This window comes from Trichoderma atroviride, chromosome 7 (assembly GCF_020647795.1).
Source record: "Trichoderma atroviride chromosome 7, complete sequence".
Lineage (NCBI taxonomy): Eukaryota > Fungi > Ascomycota > Sordariomycetes > Hypocreales > Hypocreaceae > Trichoderma > Trichoderma atroviride.
The window spans coordinates 3,455,057-3,473,340 of record NC_089406.1 but is presented as its reverse complement, the minus strand read 5'-3'; the positions used below and the strand labels follow the sequence as shown (position 1 = coordinate 3,473,340).

The 18,284-nt window shown below is 45.8% G+C and overlaps 8 protein-coding genes and 1 non-coding gene across 9 annotated transcripts; 5 read left to right on the top strand and 4 right to left on the bottom strand.

Annotated features, from left to right (window-relative positions):
- Positions 1-53: 53 nt before the first annotated feature.
- On the top strand, positions 54-1,028 carry TrAtP1_013149 (uncharacterized protein; the record flags this gene model as incomplete). The annotated part of the gene is made up of 1 exon (XM_014088769.2): positions 54-1,028. The coding sequence occupies one exon, from the start codon at positions 54-56 to the stop codon at positions 1,026-1,028; it is 975 nt and encodes a 324-aa protein (XP_013944244.2).
- Positions 1,029-1,389: 361 nt separating this feature from the next.
- Positions 1,390-1,461, bottom strand: TrAtP1_013148. Its single transcript has one exon. It is a non-coding gene; the product is annotated as a tRNA-Asp (tRNA).
- Positions 1,462-2,965: 1,504 nt separating this feature from the next.
- Positions 2,966-4,476, top strand: TrAtP1_013147 (uncharacterized protein; the record flags this gene model as incomplete). Its single annotated transcript, XM_014088768.2, has 2 exons — positions 2,966-4,280; positions 4,349-4,476. The coding sequence occupies 2 exons, from the start codon at positions 2,966-2,968 to the stop codon at positions 4,474-4,476; spliced, it is 1,443 nt and encodes a 480-aa protein (XP_013944243.2).
- Positions 4,477-5,281: 805 nt separating this feature from the next.
- On the top strand, positions 5,282-5,906 carry TrAtP1_013146 (uncharacterized protein; the record flags this gene model as incomplete). The annotated part of the gene is made up of 2 exons (XM_014088767.2): positions 5,282-5,593; positions 5,649-5,906. The coding sequence occupies 2 exons, from the start codon at positions 5,282-5,284 to the stop codon at positions 5,904-5,906; spliced, it is 570 nt and encodes a 189-aa protein (XP_013944242.2).
- Positions 5,907-6,374: 468 nt separating this feature from the next.
- On the bottom strand, positions 6,375-6,566 carry TrAtP1_013145 (uncharacterized protein; the record flags this gene model as incomplete). Its single annotated transcript, XM_066115808.1, has 1 exon — positions 6,375-6,566. One exon carries the CDS (start codon positions 6,564-6,566, stop codon positions 6,375-6,377), a length of 192 nt encoding a protein of 63 aa, XP_065971908.1.
- Positions 6,567-7,686: 1,120 nt separating this feature from the next.
- TrAtP1_013144 (uncharacterized protein) lies at positions 7,687-7,848 on the bottom strand (the record flags this gene model as incomplete). The annotated part of the gene is made up of 1 exon (XM_066115807.1): positions 7,687-7,848. The coding sequence occupies one exon, from the start codon at positions 7,846-7,848 to the stop codon at positions 7,687-7,689; it is 162 nt and encodes a 53-aa protein (XP_065971907.1).
- A 1,695-nt stretch (positions 7,849-9,543) lies between these two features.
- TrAtP1_013143 (uncharacterized protein) lies at positions 9,544-12,396 on the top strand (the record flags this gene model as incomplete). The annotated part of the gene is made up of 1 exon (XM_066115806.1): positions 9,544-12,396. The coding sequence occupies one exon, from the start codon at positions 9,544-9,546 to the stop codon at positions 12,394-12,396; it is 2,853 nt and encodes a 950-aa protein (XP_065971906.1).
- A 512-nt stretch (positions 12,397-12,908) lies between these two features.
- TrAtP1_013142 (uncharacterized protein) lies at positions 12,909-13,571 on the bottom strand (the record flags this gene model as incomplete). The annotated part of the gene is made up of 1 exon (XM_066115805.1): positions 12,909-13,571. One exon carries the CDS (start codon positions 13,569-13,571, stop codon positions 12,909-12,911), a length of 663 nt encoding a protein of 220 aa, XP_065971905.1.
- A 917-nt stretch (positions 13,572-14,488) lies between these two features.
- TrAtP1_013141 (uncharacterized protein) lies at positions 14,489-15,366 on the top strand (the record flags this gene model as incomplete). Its single annotated transcript, XM_066115804.1, has 2 exons — positions 14,489-14,556; positions 14,627-15,366. The coding sequence occupies exon 2, from the start codon at positions 14,710-14,712 to the stop codon at positions 15,364-15,366; it is 657 nt and encodes a 218-aa protein (XP_065971904.1). The 5' UTR covers positions 14,489-14,556; positions 14,627-14,709.
- Positions 15,367-18,284: the final 2,918 nt, after the last annotated feature.

Below are 18,284 nucleotides of genomic sequence, written 5' to 3'. Positions count from 1 at the left end.
GTTGCTTCCTTTGGTCGTTGATATTCTTTAGGAGCATCTTGCTTGAAGTGAAGATGGCTTCTCCTTTGTCTTCCAATTCGAGCGCCTTTCTTGCTCTGCCAGTGGAAATCCGCCGGCAGATCTACGGACTCTGTATCCCACACAAGTTTCGGTACGATATTTCCAGGTCCCTGTGTTACCAGAGTGGCCCGGACTGGTTCAAGGAGATACCCGACCATTGTCACCAGGGCTTGGAGAGAGGTGACGCTACTGAGGTCGACAGCGGTGGTGGCGACAAAAGTCAACGTGAGCTTTCAACAGTTACTAAAGTGAAGCAGATAAGGAGTCCCTCGGCATTTGTTGATGATCATCGAAATACATTCCCTGGACTCCTGCTCTGCTGCCATCAGATCACCGAGGAGGTGACGGACATGTTATACAAAGAAAACACTCTTCAAATCAATATTCAAGACGAGTCCACTCTCGAAAATTTGATCAGGCCCAACACAAGGCAGAAGATACGCAAAATGGTGCTCATCCTACGACCTCGGGGACTCTCTCACCGACGCAAGTTCCGCATGAACCCTGATATCTGGGATGGTATCCTCGGGAACCTTCAGACACTAGGGGTTGTTGTAGAGCAGCCGGACCCCTACTTTGAAACACTGCTTACTGGAAAAAAAGCAGAAGACGTTTTTGCGGATTGGATTGCCTGTATAACTCCAATCCTGGAATATGTAGGTCAGGCTCTTCATAGAGAAGCCAAGATTGTGGTGGATGCAAATGAACACCAAAAGACGGTTAAAGTGATAAAAGAGGCAATATCGGAGCGCTGCCACTTTCAGCGCCTATCCTTGGCCGACTTCATATTTGTGAGAGGAAGGTTCGCTTCGGCATCAGCATTCTGGGGAAGATATTGGGGCTACTTTGGGGACGACTCAATCACCGCTCAGGACTGCATGGATGATGATGACGACTTTGCTCTTCTTTATTCTAATCGAGGCCCGCGAGCGGCTCACAGGTCTCGAACATATAGGAGGCTAGGCTAGACATCTTTTACTATCTTTGTTAGTAGGGTCGATGGATCGATGTAAGACAGGCGCTGTTGACTATGCTTGGTGCATGCTTGACAACAGCTGAAGCAACAGGGACGCTGAATTTTGAAACCGAGTGTTGTTATTGGGCATGTCTAGCTAAATATGCGACGGGCTGGGAAACGAATTGTTTTGGTTCCGAGTTGACTGTTAACTTGATATACATACGTACGGCTGAATACAAAATAACATTGGTTCCCGCTTGAAGTATTTGTGAACAGCGCATGAAGCAAAAAGATTATCCAGCACCCCAGCTACTGCTGCTACTTTGACATGTCTAGTATTAAAAAAGTAACCTCTTGGAGGTCTGGCGGATCTCTCCCGCCGGGAATTGAACCCGGGTCTCAAGCGTGACAAGCTTGCATACTGACCACTATACTACGGAAGATGTAACAGTCTTTGGTAGGCTGTTGTAGGTGGATCTGTGGATGCGTCGGTGGAGACGATATTCTGCTTAAGTTGGATGCTCTCGCGTCTCCGTTCTATTGTAATTAGGGATGAACAATAAAAATAAAGACAAAAGCAAAACTGTAATAGATTCTTATAGTATTAGAGAGATGAGCCGCAAGAGTAGCAACTCGCCGACAGCAAGCCGTAAAGCTCAAGATCCCAGAGGATGAAGCTGTGCTAGAGGAAATCCTGCATCTATGCAATACTCAACATGCTCCATGGTCCGCATCCGCCAGGGTTTAGAACCAAGCACTGGTGAGCACTCTACGAGACTTATACCATGGGCATAGTGACACTTACGAATCGGCGGAGCTGATGATGCTACATTTTTTGTGATTGATGCTAAGCCTTTGGGTACTGTTGATGCGAAACCTGTAGAGACTGGCTTCTCCTTGCTGGTACCTCATGGGATCGGGATGCGTCAAGGTCAAACAACTGGAGCTACAATCACGAACGGATGAGAACAGGATGCTCGACGTTTGGCTGTCTCAGGGACTCATCCCACTTCTTGGGAAGTCTACCTGCTTGGAAGAAGGGTAGCTCCTAAAACAATATTATTAGCAACTTGTTCAAAAAAGAAGAGTGAATCACCAGAAGTTCGCACCGTCAGCCACTCTGCATTGATTGCCGAAACTGTCTGCAGATACTGCTTCCCTCCTGTCGTGAAGGAATCGGTGTATATGACCTATTTGGAAAAGGCTAGAAGCGGGGACCGAATCTAAGAAACGTTGAGGTGGTCATTTGCCGACGGGAGCTAACGGCAGTGGGCATAAATTGAGTTTAGAGGTTTCCAGGCAACCGGTCTGCAAAAGAATCAGGGACGACAAAATAAGGGAGAAGTTATCCAGCACCCTAATTTTATTATCTAATACCCCAACTGTAGTATAATATAATAGCTAGTCTATATATTGAATATACAGCTGCTAAATACTTGTGAAAATAATAATAGTAATAATAATAGTAATAGTAGTAGTAATAGCTGTAGTGATAGTAGTAATATTAGTACTAATAGTAATAGTAGTAATAATAGTACTAATAGTAATAGTAGCAATAGTAGCAATAGTAGCAGCAGCAGCAGCAGTAGTAGTAGCAGTAGTAGTAGTAATAGCAGCAGTAGCAGCAGTAGCAGTAGCAGCAGTAGCGGCGGTAGCTACAGCTGGAGTGCTAAATAACATTGAAGCTTTACTTCCTGCATCGTGGCGTACATCCTGAAACTCAAATACATGTAAGTTTCAGATCCACTTCAATTAAGGCTCATCAGCCACGGTAACTACATAAGATGAATATCAGGTCCCGCACCTTTCCAAACCTCTTCTCCCACAAACATTCTCTCATCATCACACCAGTCCAACGCCTGCTCAGCAAATCTGACCACACAATCACACAATTCACACTTGTTCAGAACATTTCTGCATCCTCTGCTTCCATCATCTCAACCAAGCATGTCTGCCTCTACCGAGAATAACACCCCGGAGTCGTCGCATACAGCCTCGCCCGAAATCAGCCCATCTTCCAAACCCTCCAAAGCCATTATGCCGCGCAGCCTAACCGCAGCAAGGGCTGGCCTTGACGGAGCTCGACGTGTCTCGGCGGAGGTCCGGGGATTATACCACGCTTTCAAGGCCAGGGTCGAGCCAGAGATTGCGCCAGACCAAGAGCAGCCGGAAATCCAACGCAGTGACGGCATTAAGTTGGCATCACTTGGAATAGAGTTGGCTTTGAAGGAGCAGGAAGAAATTGCGCTTGAGAAATGCGTTGTGGAGCACGAGAAAGAAGCTGGCACTCTGCCTTACAAGCAGGCTGTGAAACGTCGCCAAGAGCTAAATGAACGCCATATCTCTGCCGGAATGGGGTTATGGGGCCATCACAAGAAGAGGATGCGATTCGGAGATCCTGTAGCAGTACGGCTAATGGATCTGTCGGGCGAAGGCTTTTCTGGAGCCATTCTGGCTCTTTACAGGAAATGTGACGGACAGGGCGCTCCCAAGGACAAGAAAAAACGCGAGCGGGATTGGCGCAGCGGCGCTATAGACTACTACGACGCCAATTACAAGAACCACAAAGGATCTCCCAAGAAGGCTGTTTGGTGTCATATAGCCGGCCGGTGGATGGCGGAAGCTAAAGCTGCACACATTGTGCCCTTTTTTATGGATGTCGCCGACCTTGGTCCTCTGATATTTGGCGATCGAGCACCATCACTTCAACAAGCAGGGAATGCGCTTCTTTTATCGAACAAGATTAAGGGATGGTTTAACAAGTATCTCCTTGTGGTTGTCCCAGTTGATGCAAGAGAATTTCCTATTACAAGATGGAAGACAGATATTATCTCTGATAATATTCGTGGTTGTGCATATGGTGCGGATTGTTTAGTCGACGACCTTGATGGAAAGGAGCTTAAGTTCCTTAACAATAATCGTCCTGTTTCACGCTTCCTCTATTTTCACTTCATCATGGCGCTCGTTCGCATTAGGGACCTTGACCGTCGCGGATGGCAAGATGTCTGGGCCCGTTACTATACTCAACGCCCTTTTGCAACACCAGGACAATACATGTCAAAGAGCATGTTGCTCGCTATCGCCACTCATCAGGGAACTATCGATTACCAGGAGGTGCTGGCTTTCTGCGCAGAACAGTCCTTTGATCCACCTTTGACGCTGGACGATGATGAGTCTAGAGAAATAGCCCGCCGAGTCCACATGTCAGTGGAACAAGCTGTTAAAGAAGTAGAGGACAGTGACGAGGAGAGCGAAGAAAGTAGTACGCCCTCGGTCAAATAGGCGAGTCGTGTTTTCTCGCTAACCCTTTGGTCATTGCGGACTTTGTAGCCGACTTCTTCCCCCAAGGCGACTCCCATCTCATCGGTAACTCGGTTGGCGAGCTCTTTGGCAGCCAGTCGTCGCGGCTGAGTGCAGGCGATTCGGAGACCACTGGCATATTCGTCATAAACAAGTAGCTGAGGGGCCTGGGTCGATTTGCCAGCGCCAGTCTCGCTTGACAGGATCATCACCTGAGACTGGGGATACGTGTCGAGAATCTCTTGGTATCGGCCGTAGACTGGCAAACGGCGACGAGCTTGAAGAAGATCATCGTGGCCGGGGGGCCAAGCAGTTCCTGTCAATGGATTCAGAGCTGCGTCTTCGAGATGCTGGATCTGGGCGGCGGTGGCCTGGTTGCGGGCGATAGACTCCATGGTAGCCCTGATGGTGGTGAAGTTGTCTGAAAGAGCTGGGATTGTCTTTGTGAAGAAGGCGTCTTGCCAACGAAATGGGGTGAATATATTTATGGAGTTGAAGTTTTTGAAAAGAATGATGATAATGTGAGAAGTTTGTGAGCGAGAATTGATCAGGTGCAAGTGATCACGAAGTTTCAACAGCTGGCAAGGGCTTCTGCCCTTGGTGATTGCTGAAATGACCTTTCGCCAGCTGGTGACCGTCGCTAAAGACAACCGCGGGCTGCCACAAATCAGATGTGGCTCACCTTTGACGTGGGGATTCCGCGATTGTGAAAACTTTTGAAGGTACTACCAATTCGTTATTCCAAGGCCCTCTCGAGCACCGCCTCTCTCTTCTCACAACTCCAGTCAACCCAACACTCTGCCATCAGACAAGCAAACAAGCACCAAAGTTTCATCATCACACAATTTCAGATCGTCGTACTTTATTATTCCCAACAACAAAGTAAGTAGTCGCCCAGCTCGACTCACTGTTTCTCTCATCCCTGGGAACATTCGACAGCGACTGACTCGTAAAACAAACAGAATGCCACGATACAACCCTCAGTGGGAGGACCAGATCAAGGGCTACCGAAAGAATCGCGTCCTGCTCGTCGCTAAAAGCCTTCCATTCAGCGCTACGACGACCCAAGTCGAGTCTGCCATCCGGGCTAGACTCACCAAGCCCGAGTCTGTCACTTTCTTGTGGCCACCGGGTGCGACCCGCCCGAATCATCACATTGGTTGGGTAATGCTTGCTTTCAGCAGGCGACCTGATACCAAGATGGCCTTGGAAGAGCTCCAGAACTTCGAGATTCTCGGCCGTGCCATCAACGTCGAGCGAGCGCATAGACACGCAGTAAGTATATAGGCCTTTCACTCATTCTCTGTTTCTCTGCTAATGAAGACCGCAGCGTCTCCCCAATCCCTCGTATGGAATGAGCGCAGCTCGTAACTCTGCCTCTGTTATAAACGCTGCTATTACCACCACCACCACCACCGCCGCCAACAGTTCTACCACCGCTGCTGCTACTGCTACTCCTGCTTCTGCTGTTTCTACCGCCGCTCCCTCCCTCCAGCCCGCTCCAACTGAAGACACCACAACCCGCAATGCCTCCGATTCTCTCGAAGAGAAAGACATGCCGTCACGAGACTTTGAATGGTGGTGGTAGACGCAAATGATCATACAGACGAGAGCAGGACAGTCTTCAGCAGGATGATGGGCGAAAGCCCACATTCTCCCCTTTATAATTGGTGAAAACCAAAACTACCCCCCTGGAAAGCGGGCGAAAGCCCAGCTTCTTCCATTTCTTGAAAGGTGAAAATCTACATTTCTTGGAAGGTGAAAACCTTGGGCTTCTGCCCTAAGGTCGCTTTGGCAGCCCTTCGGGGTGTGGGTTCGATTCCTACAGCGATCCTCCTGTCTGGTATTGCAATGATTGTGGTGTAGACTCAGCTGTTTCTCGTCTTCTTTTCCTAAAGAGATGCCAGGCGATTGAACTTTGTGGGTTTTCAAGCTGTGCGTTATCCCCCTTCTTCCAATTTTGGTTTGTCATGGCAGCTAACTAACCACTCCATGGCTATCTGGACATAAACCTGCCAACCTCATCCGCTCCTATCGTTTGTCCGATGCGCCATGTTCACCAGTCTCGGAAGTACCAGCTCCAGTATACGAAAAGATCAATGCTACTAAGGTCTTCTAGACCGATGCGAGTCTCAGAGGTAATCGGGGGCAGAGGACGGCCGTTATCGTACTCTTCTTGGGTGTTTCGCATGATTTGCAAAATGCGTTCAATATTTGAATCAATATCGGTAACCTCGTCAATGTCCATGAGAGAAAGCCTGCACTTATAGAGAGAGCCTCGATTGCCTTTGCATCCTATAGCTTATGGGATTGTTGTCGGGGAAGAGCGAATATGGGGGTGGATCAGTCCGTTGTCACTGGCTTGGAAGACCAGACACGCGTTGCCATCTGGGGTTTGGGCGATCATAGTCTATACTGCTTCAATCTTGACCCAAATTACCTTTATTCTCGTACTCGCCCTGACACCGAAAAAGCTCTTATGTGATCCTTATCTCGGACATTTTTTACAAGATTGCAATGTCATTTGCTCTCCGCGCATAACGCATCGCCCACCGTCCATGTCTTCTCTCTTTTACATCTGAAGTACAAAACCAAAAACTCGGGAATCGAGGCTAAATCCTTCTAAGATTTAGCTGCCGCCTTTATCCGCTCACGATGTAACCAAGTGGCGCTGGCACTCCACAAGTAAGCCGCTACGTCGCTAAGAATCAGCCCCCTCGCATCGTGGACTTTGCTGCCTCACGACAGTTTATATACCTATTAACAACTCTGTTTCGAAACACAAAAAGATAGATTTGTGGATTCACTAATGCGCTGCTGCGTTTTGAAGGCCATGCATGATAAGGGAGCCGCTGAGCGGTGAACAACTTTTCTCTGCGTCTTGTCGCAGCGAGCTGTCTCGGAAATGCAACCAAGGTTTAACAGCCACAAGTGGGCTATCTTTGGCAAAGCAATCTAGAATCTCTCGTCAGAAACACACTGTCCGCAGCGCGGGTGCTGAAAAGCACTCTACGAAGATAGTCGAATAAGAAGCTTGAAATAACTTCGCCATCGCTGCAAATGATCGCGCACAAGCAGGCCACTGTGGCCAAAGTCCCAGTGCCTTGAACATGTGTCTCTGAATCCGCTGACCGGAAATGCCCTGCCCTCTAGCAACAATATTCTTCTCCAGGGTCGCCGCCGCTTGCTGTCATCATGCCACTTGTCATATCCACCTCCAAGGGAGAGACCCAGCGAATTGAAGAACCGGAAACACGCATGCTTGAGACCCTTCCCATGCTTCACTCCCTCCTTTAACAGCACTAGCAGCAGACCGAAATCTAACATCCACCCTTGGAAGCGCTGATGATGATGTATGACTTCATGTGTTAGGCTGATAGGTCTTTATCGAAACTTAGCTGTCGAAGGAGGGTGCCTTTGGTCGTATCGGTGAACTGCGTTTTCGTCTTGTCAAACCTATGGCCGTTGCGAATTTGGAGACAACCTCTTCGCCTGGGATAGCCAGTCATCTCGTCGGGAAAGCGTAGCATGATCAAGTGTGGATGAGTCGGAGACGTGTTTGTAAAAGCTGTGATTGGGCTTTATATGTCACCCTCTTATGCGGGGAACCACATGTGGGTTGACACGTACATATTGCATGTTTATACGTTGCTCCTAATACGTTTGTTACATATATCATACATCCAGAAGCCTGATTTGATCCCAAGAGCCAGATACTCTCACTCGGACCTGCTTCCAATTTTGATGATATTTATCTTGCTGTCAGCTAAAAAATCGGCAACAATAGATGTAAAACTGTCCCAGGACTTCTTCGACACTTGCCCAACGGTCCACATAGGGCACAGTTTTGACGTCAAAGTTTTGTGCGGAAAAGACTGGGCCAAAAATCGTTTCTTTTGCTGTGGTTATCTTTGGTAGATTTCTATAGGCAATAACAATGTGTTTCTTCGTGGAAAACATGGCACCGAGATAACTTGTGGATCGATTTGTGAGTCCACAAGCAACCTTTGCCGCTTCGGATTGTGACCAGAGGATATGTGTGTGCAGTACTGACTCAATTGGCTCACACGGCACAGCGATGCGTCGTCTCGACTGATGTGGCGGAGACCAGGCTACCTGCGACAACACCGTCTACATCGTCCACTTTGACTCGCCAGAAGACTTGATCTGCAATCATCCTCATTAAAGCTACACCCAACTTTACAGCCATCAGCAGAGCATGGCCACAATGGAATGGTGTTACTCCGGAGAGAGGATCAAGTGTGGTTGTACTACCTATAGACATGGTCAACCAAAAAGTGTATCAGCAGCCTATCTTCGCAAGGCAGCTGAGATGCCTGTAGGCTACAGGATCAACCAAGGCAGACTGCCTGCATCTCTGTTCAACCATTTGTCCTCACAAGAGCGTTTGAATAGTTTTGGTCAAGTTCAATTATCGAGAACTCCAGTTCCATAAAGATTTCCGTGACCGTGCATCGACTAGGTACTAATAAAAGGAAATCTTTAGGAAAGTTCTGGCAATCACTTTCTGCGTTTCTGCTGCCATCTGCTGTTCAGGAGGTGAATATCGAATGATTCATGAGAATAGTTAACCACATCACCGTTTTCATTGGGGGAGAGAGGGCATTATATACGGCTTGAAAGCCGTGCAATTAGTATTATCAATCGGACCCCCCCTACCTCCTTGTAACCCGACTCAGTACATGTACTCAAAGAAGTGGCAAAGCACTAGCGGCGTGGTAAAATCCAAGGTGAGAAGATGGGTGGAAAGGGAATATAACGTGTTATATTTTAGGCAACTTGAATGCCTCTATCTACCCATAAACGGTGAACACGTAGTAGGTACACCGGTTATATGCGAGTCTGCCCAATCAGCCTGAAGATGCCGAGTTATAAGATATGGACTTGTAATAGGGGATGCCAATGTGCAGTGCATTGTTAAAGTCGATTGGGTGTTAATCTGTGTTTAGAATGCTCGAGTGGGAATTCATTGCGAGTATGTGCGCCTTGCCTGCCCCATGTATTGGTGGAACGGTGCATGTGGAACAATCTGGTTTGAGCTTGATGCATAAGGTAACATGTGAATACTGTGGTTCGCGGCGCACACCCATAATGCGCGTATTTAAGCAGACACCCTTCTCGACAGCCTTGCTCGGAGGCTCATACATAACACACACACCAGATTATAGTGGCAATCCGCCCATTGATTTTCATATTATTACACAATGAGACTTATCAACGCCGTTACTTTGAAATTAGAGGAATTCCCCGACTGTTGCGTCCCTCGTTATGCAATACTATCGCACACATGGGGCAGTGATCCTGAAGAGCTTAGCTTTCGCGATGTTGAACAGAAGAATATTGAGAAGCCTGGCTTAGGCGCTCTCAAATTTCGAGGATGCTGCCAACAAGCTATCAAAGATGGGATTGGTTACGCTTGGATTGATACATGCTGCATTGATAAGACAAATCTGGTTGAACTCAGCGAGGCGATAAATTCCATGTTCCGATGGTATCAGCAGGCTGCTATCTGCTACGCTTTCTTATCCGATGTTCCAAGCAATGAAAATCCACAGGAAAAAGGCTCCAAGTTCCAGAAAAGCCGATGGTTTCAAAGGGGCTGGACCCTTCAGGAGCTCGTTGCACCCAAAACATTACGATTCTACGGCACTATTACTTCATCTGGCACATGCAGCGCGCAAAATACCGTCAATGGCAATGCGATTCGAGGTTGGCGCCTATTAGGAACAAAAGGAAACATGAGTACCACTATTGAGTCAATTACGGGTATACCGCGCGAATATCTATTGGGCATTGCCCAGCTTCACACTGCAAGTGTTGCGCAGCGAATGTCTTGGGCGGCACATAGGGAGACAAAACGAAAGGAAGATCTTGCATACTGCCTCTTGGGAATCTTTGACATTACAATGCCGATGATTTATGGAGAAGGTCGTGATCAAGCATTCTTTCGGCTGCAAGAACAGATTATGAAGGTTATTAAAGATGATTCCATACTGGCATGGGGAATTACGAAATCGCAATCTGTCAATGAAATACAATTTGCCAATTCGACAGGCAGAGCCGTGGCGGGTAGAGTCATGGCAAAGACGCCCCTGGAATTTGCAAACTCTGGACATATCATACGCCGAGAACAATCTTTACAATACACCAGAGCAGTCGACATATCTGGTGGTAGCGTTCGAGCTCATTTGCCGCTACATATAACTCCTACTGGCCAGATGTTTGGGCTACTTAGCTGCGGGCCAGAGAATAACCCGCAGCAAGTCGTTGCAATACCTCTCATCAAAACTTCTACAGGACTATCGGACGAATACATCAGGCCTCGAGGATGCAGCTTGTCCTTACGCTCAATTACATTACCTACAACCGTTCCAAAACAGATCCAAATCAAGCATGAGGGCCACGAAAGCGTACCAATTGACTCTAATGTGCTTTATTTTCACTACGATGATAAAGCTTTCTCAGAGATCAACCTCAAAGTGATTGATGTGGTGCCGCAATCGTGCTGGGATAAAGAGCGATCTTTGATTACATCTACATCAAACAACAACAACAATGTTCCACGTCAAATTTTAATTCGACTTCGCAATGATAAACAAGAGTCTGAGGACGTTCTTTTAGTTCTTGATTATGGAGAATATAACTCTAAAACTTTGGCCAAATGCTTGGTCTTTATATGCAACAGAAATATCCCATCAAAGGATATAAATCCCTCTTCTATGATGAGAAAGATCGACGGACAAACAGGAGCCAAGAATGACTTTGTATCTTTGCGTGTTACTATAGAGCGTGTTAAACGACAGCCAATGTTCGTTATACGGCCAGAAGCAGCACTGGAAGAGATGTTGACTACCGACACAACTTTAGAACTGAAGGAGAAGAGATTTATATGTGAATCTTTACAACTCCTAGACGAAAACGAAAAAGCTGAAAAAGCAAAAAAGGATTTAGAAAGCGAACTCAATCTTTACGATGATAATATGAAGAAGCTTCAGAAAGAACAAGACGAGATATCAGCCCATATCAAGGCGCTTGGTGTGAGGCAAAAGGCATTGACGGAGAAGGAGAAAGAATATGCTAAAAGGCGATCAAGTGTGTCAAGCAAAAGAACGAAAATACAGGAAAAAATAAGAGGCACTTCTGACCAATGGGAGGACATACAGAGAGAGTGGAATAAGCTTCGCTGTGTCGATGATCCCATCACTTTCCCAAATGGCAGAACGGCACTTATGTGGGCTGCTGCAAGAGGGCTTGCAGAAGTGGTGAGGCGGCTCATTGGCGCGGGAGCTGACGTTAACACCGCAGATAAGGATGGCTGTACACCTTTAATTGCTGCGTCAGAGTATGGACACGTGGAAGTGGCACGTCTGCTTATTGAAAACGGTGCTGATTTAGAAGCCAAAGCCGAAGAAGGAGTGACGCCGTTATTTCTGGCTACAGCTGCTGGATGCCTCGAACTGGTTAAAATGCTTCTTGGTAAAGGTGCCAATATAGAGGCCACAGATTTTGAAGGCATAACTCCATTGATAGCGGCCTCATACGCTGGGAATATTGATATAGTTCAATTACTTCTCGACCACGGTGCCCAAATTGGAGCTACGACCAAGGACAACATGACAGCAATGAAGATGGCCTTGATGCAGGGCCGTGAAGATGTTGCTCATCTACTTCTTGACAGAAACGCAGGTGATGTGGAAGTTAAAGATTGCAACGATACTGAGGCGTCAGTGGCAGCATTTAATGATGAAAAAGTGTGCTCGGAGTTTGACTTCATGGAGGCTTCCGGTCTTTCATGGAGGGGACATTCTGGACAGTATTCCAATGATGCAGGGTTGAAAAATCATTTTACTGAAACAAATCAAGAAATTATTATTGATTTCCCTGAAGAAGGGCAGGCCAGGCTGAGAAATGATGCAGCTTTCCATCCATTTTCTCAACTACCCACGCCCCCTGCCTCCCCAACATGGCATCAAAATAAAAAAACACAATTGGAGGCCAATGAAGAAATAATTAGGAGTGCAGATACGCTGCGGGAAAAGTCTGTATATGCATTATAGACTGATATCAATACGTTTTACGCGCACAGAAACAGCGAGACTTTGGGCTTGTGGTTGGCAAACGAAACCAAACTACAGTAGGGTTCAGGGGATTGATAATACGAAACTCTGAACGCCTGGAATACTAAAACTTAGCTCGGGTTGGGAAATTGACGGAGAAATCATTTTGTTCTTTGTAGTAGTATGGCTTTTCTTGTTCTTGCCAATCACACAAACGCATATATGTACACGCCCGTATCTAGGTATATATCCTGATACAGAGTTTTTTGTTAGAGTTTTCGAAGTAATCTCGAGCCAAATAATATAACATAATATCATCATCGATTGCTACTGTTCATTTCATGATACGCCCCATTCAGATGTTTAGTATCTAATAGTGCATGTAGTAAATACTATTAGCAGCATCATCTTTAATAAAAAAATTTTTCTTTCTTTTTTCCCCATGTGAGAAGAGCGATTCTATCTTAGAGCTACCCAAGGTCTACATATAAATCATCCAACAGACCGAGTCTTTAGGATTCATCGACTTCATTCGACTTTATCATGTAATTGTATACACCACGATCATTGTTTCCAGTAATTTGAAATCCGCTGTTGCAAATATTTTGGTGTCCAGTACCACCATGGTTGAACTGATGGCCAGAGCTATGGTGGTTCATGATAGCGTCTCCCATCGAACTATCATTAAATGCCGGTGGAAGATCTTTCATCTCGTCTTGTGCTTCCCTTAGAGCTTCTTTTTGCTTGTCGGAAACGAACGGTTTCTTGGCTACCACTCTGGCGCATTTGATCAAGTAGAGCATGGCCTTCTCCAGCCCCACACCGTTATTATCCTGCACGATCCTTTGGTATTTCTTCATCTTAAGCTCTGAGTTATCACTGGAGCACTTGGCGATTTCAAGTATTTCTTTGACGTAAGCAATATAGCTGCAATACGCTTGAGCGGCGATACTACTATTCGGATACACTTCGCTCAGATATTCCCCATTGAGCTTCGTATGAATGGAGTCAAAGGTTGTGCGCAGCGTATGGAGATGTTTTTCCGCTATAGGGAAAGCCTCAGGCAAGTCGACCAATTCACCAACTACAAAACATTGGCTGGCACTGTCGAGAGCTAACTTGGCATTGTAGACGAAACTGATGACGTCCAATTTGTTGTTTTCGGAGGAATTCATGGTGAATAGCATACGCAATTTGAAGAAGTTCTGGGCATATGATATTTTATGAAACAATATCCTAATGGACTGGGCAGAAGTGTACATTATAGCTGAGTACTTATGGAGTATAAAATGGCTGGCAATATACCGAAGCCGGCAGAGAATGAAGGGTAGCTGAAAGATGTGGGCATGATTCATGTAATGTATGTGTACATTTGTATATCTTGATAAATACCTAGGCACGTAGGTACATGTAGATACCTACTTATGCATTTACATGTAGGTCGTAACGTGTGTGAGCATCAAGTGGGTTTTGCAGGGGTACGGAGAAGGCAGCAATAAGGCAACCAGAAATGCGGCTCTGCCGAGTCTTGCAAGTGTCTCAAAAAGGAGGCACAGCCTCGTTAGCACCAGGGTAGCACACCGAAATGATGATACCCGACGGCTTGCAGATGCCATACACGAATACGAATGCAGCAGAGGTGGACATGTCTTGCCTCAGGCTAGCCAATGGGCAAAGCTATTAATACACCCCCATGTACAGTGCATTAAATGTACCATTATAGAAGAATAAAACGGCGAGGCTGCGAGCTTTTTCACCCTTGGTCTTGGAATTGGTTGATTCGATGTTTCCTCTAGTTAGCTAAGTAGGCCTAAGTCGCAAATACAGGAGACAATACTCTGTATGAAGTAAGAATATATATGCTGTTCATCCTCTTAAGCATTTCTCTATATATCCTGGTCACTGCTGAGTCTTTAGACTGGTTAAAATTTTGAAGCATTTTGAAATGACTGTGTTACCTACCTACGTGTCGTGTTATTATATGGCCGCCAGAGAGAGAAAGCCCCACTGCTCATACCCATTTAGGCCTTGATTCAGGCAGCGATGCGCTTCTCTTGATAAGAAAATATTATAAAAAGTCGTGGTATAAAGACGCATATATAGCTAGAGTCCTCTCTCAGCAATCATTAAGTTTCTGGGCTTCGTCTATATTTACAACCGGTAAGATTTCTTTGGCTTCGCGCACATCTGATACACAAATACGAAGATACTGATGGTGGTGAAAACCTAGGGCCTACCAAGTGCTCAGCCGCATACCGAAGGATCAGACGCCTCGTTTTTGACACCCTCTCAGCCGGAAAGCACATAGCCGCAATGTCAGAGACGGAAGATGGAGATCTGCCTTCTAAAGTGGGTGATTACATCCACGCCTGCGTCACAATTTCTAAAGCGGTCGAAGATACCGACTGCTTGCCCCGTTCAATTAGAGTTCTCCTTCCACGCCTAACACTCATCCAGGAGGGCCTCGCATCAACCAGCAAAAGACTAGATGCAGATTCTGTATCTGACGTATATCGTGCCACACTCAACGAAGTGCTCAAAAAGTGTATCGTACGTGCAAAATGGCTCAATGAGATCTTCAATGATATGGTACCACCGGCCGAAGCATCCAAGGCTAAGAAAACTTTGAAGAAAATGAGAACCGCATCTAAGGCGGCCCAAATAGACAAGGTCATAGATGAGATCATGAAGTATCTACAAACTGTGCCAAAAAATGAAGCGCTCAACACCGACAAAAAGGTGAATACGGAGGGACCGGCAGAAGACAATAAGAACGTGGAACAGCAAGTCCAAGAAGATCACAAAGGAGGGGCTAAAGATTCGTCTAACAACAAATCTGGACCTCAAGGAAAATACAATCACAACGGGAATGGACACCAGAACATTGCGATGGACAAGTCGTTCCAGTTTAATGGGCAGGTATCGGGGGGAAACGAACAACTTCACTCAGAATTGAGTCATTATGAATGAGACTGGATATGCGTTATCACGGTACAGATAAAAGCCAGTCGATTCATAGTATGTACGTATTGAAAGAACTATAGAATAGTTCAAGATTTTCTTGGTACTCTCACAGTCGATACAACTTCTCTTAGCATCTGGTAAAGTCTATCATACCTACCTATCTACCTACATGTACCTAGGTAGGCAGGTAGATATGTGCATGTACATATAAACCTGCGCCACGCTTCTCCCAATATATGTATACAGATAATTTCTGTAATTCTGTCGATGTTGCCTTCAATCGACATCTGATTCCATCATTCTTATCCATTCTTATGAATGGCATAACTCTACGCCCTTGATAATTATGTGCATGAACGCTGGTTGCAATATCGAGCCGCTGGCAAGCAGCTAACCTCTTCCTCAAATATACGGCAAGTAAATTTGCCATTCAACAGATCGCGGTGGAAGGCTGATACAAATATCCAACCTTGCTCCGTTAGAGTTACATCAAAAGGGCTCCTGGCGTTACCCTGTATTTTCTCCAGAGCGCTATTGAATCCCAAAGTTGCTACCGATCGGACCGCTGCCATGACTTTGAGACTTTGCGCGGCGCATGACGCTTTATTTTCAGGGAGAAGTTATCCAGTACCCTAATTTCATTATCTAACACCCTAACTGTAGCATAATAGAGCAGCTAGTTTATATATTAAATATACAGCTGTCTAATAATTATTAAAATAGTAGCAGTAGTAACAGTAGCAGCAGTAGCAGCAGTAGCAGCAGTAGCAGCAGTAGCAGCAGTAGCAGCAGTAGCAGCAGTAGCAGCAGTAGCAGCAGTAGCAGCAGTAGCAGCAGTAGCAGCAGTAGCAGCAGTAGCAGCAGTAGCAGCAGTAGCAGCAGTAGCAGCAGTAGCAGCAGCCTAAGCTACAGCTAGAGTGCTAAATAACATAATCAGGGTGCTAGATACATGTAACTTCTCCCTTTATTTTTGGGGTGTTGGGTAACAGAACCGGGGTGCTGGATAATGGCTCCCTATTTTAACGCGGTATCTGCACTATGAACTGTGAAACCAACTGTACTGAAAGCACAAGAGAAGTATTCCCACGGCCGTCTTTTATCTCAAGATGGCCCGGCTGTGAGGCGAAATGGGCGACTATCTTGTTTCGTATAGCCATGTGTAAGCAGGTGTTAGGCCATGGTTTATCCTGGCGTCTGGCATCAGCACTCCAGTGGAGGAGAATATGAGCAAGTTTCACGTCTTTCACATCTGTACTTAACAGTTAGAATCTCGATACAGCGGTGTCATGTCTTTGCCGTCTGCGACATTGGAGTCGGCACTGCGTTCCAACAGTAGCCAGGCAATGAATGTTTATGTCATGGTACGTACAAATCTTTGATCTTCGAGTAGCCAAGTATTTGCTTTGTTGAAAAGTATTCGTGTAGCCATGGTCAGCAGCGTGGAGAGCACTGTCCAGTTATTGCTGCCTGGTATAGATATGTCTGGCCTGGATCCCATTCTAAGCATAGGCTTTATTTTTATTATTTGTCATCGCCGCTAAAATCAGTGACTTCTACCCATCATGGACCTTCTGATATGATATTTACTATACGAGTAATTGCAAGACATCGGGTTCGGCATCATACAGAATGACCCATGCATGCTGATCAGTGGCCTTTTAGATATCTCTGGTTGACTTTGGCCAGGTGTGGGCCTCTTTCTAGCGAAAATCTTGCTCTTGATGGGTTCTCTATCTGGATGCAGTCAGCAGTTCAGGCGTGTCTTCGAGATTATCAAGTTACAATTTTCGTGTAACAAGTTCTTCTTATAACTGATGTTTTGCTGACCCGGAGACCGAGCACATATCAGTTTATTTGTTTGTGTCTACGACTGCTAATGAAACTATTGAATGTCTCTGCCTGGGAATTGGCCTCAAGATACATGGGAATGTAGGAGCATAGAGCTTTGGTGTGATCCATTCAAGCAGGATAAAATAAATTCTCACATAATTTGGAGACTTTCTGTGAACCAACAAAATGACTCATACGAGCAGGTGATAGAGAGTAATCTTCTATCCGTACACGGAGGCACACTTACCCTATATCGCTCTATGTTTCGGCGTCCTTCTTAATGGTTGGGCAATTAAAGGTTTGAAAATTATTATAATTTAGGGCCTATATTATTGCACTGTGCGTTTATGAAGTTCACCACACGTACAGAAACATAGACTTTCACGATTCTATGTTGAAGAGGATACCCCGTTAACAAGTCAAGTAGCCCAAGTATTTTTATAACTTATAATTGCCATGTACAAGAAAAGTTCGCGATGTGCTTATTTGAACTTTCCAAGTTTGGTGGTCAATGCTTGTTAAGGTACAGCTCCCGGCACCTGGTGTCATCTCATGGACCAGCTCAATGTGTTGACGGTAACGATTAACGAGAGACCAGTTTGGTTGACGTTTGAGCCAGTTAATTTTAGTTACCTCTTGAATGCGAGTTAGAATAGGCTAGAGACAAATCCCTTTCAAAGTTATGACTTGGAGACATACTCTGTAGCTCATATGGTATGCTATTTTGTTTGTTGAGTGCTTTGACTAGATTTAACATCGATGACATGCCGAGGATATTCACTTTATGGATGCTTGTCAGTATAAAGTACAATCTTAGGAAACTAAAGGCATGGAGCTGACGATATAGGCCCTCACCTGTCATATTGCGATGATCACTGTGATCATTGTGCTGAACCGCATTGCCGAAGGCCACATTCTGATCGCCTTGACCATCAGTAGAAAATCTACTGCCAGACGCCATGTATCTGCCACGATACAGTATGATGATTGGTGCCCTTAACAATAGAAGACGGGTTTTGTCGGAAAACCTTTGGATTAAATGCAGGATATAATGTAAAGGTAGATGTTTGTCTTGAGAGATAGAGAGGCAATGT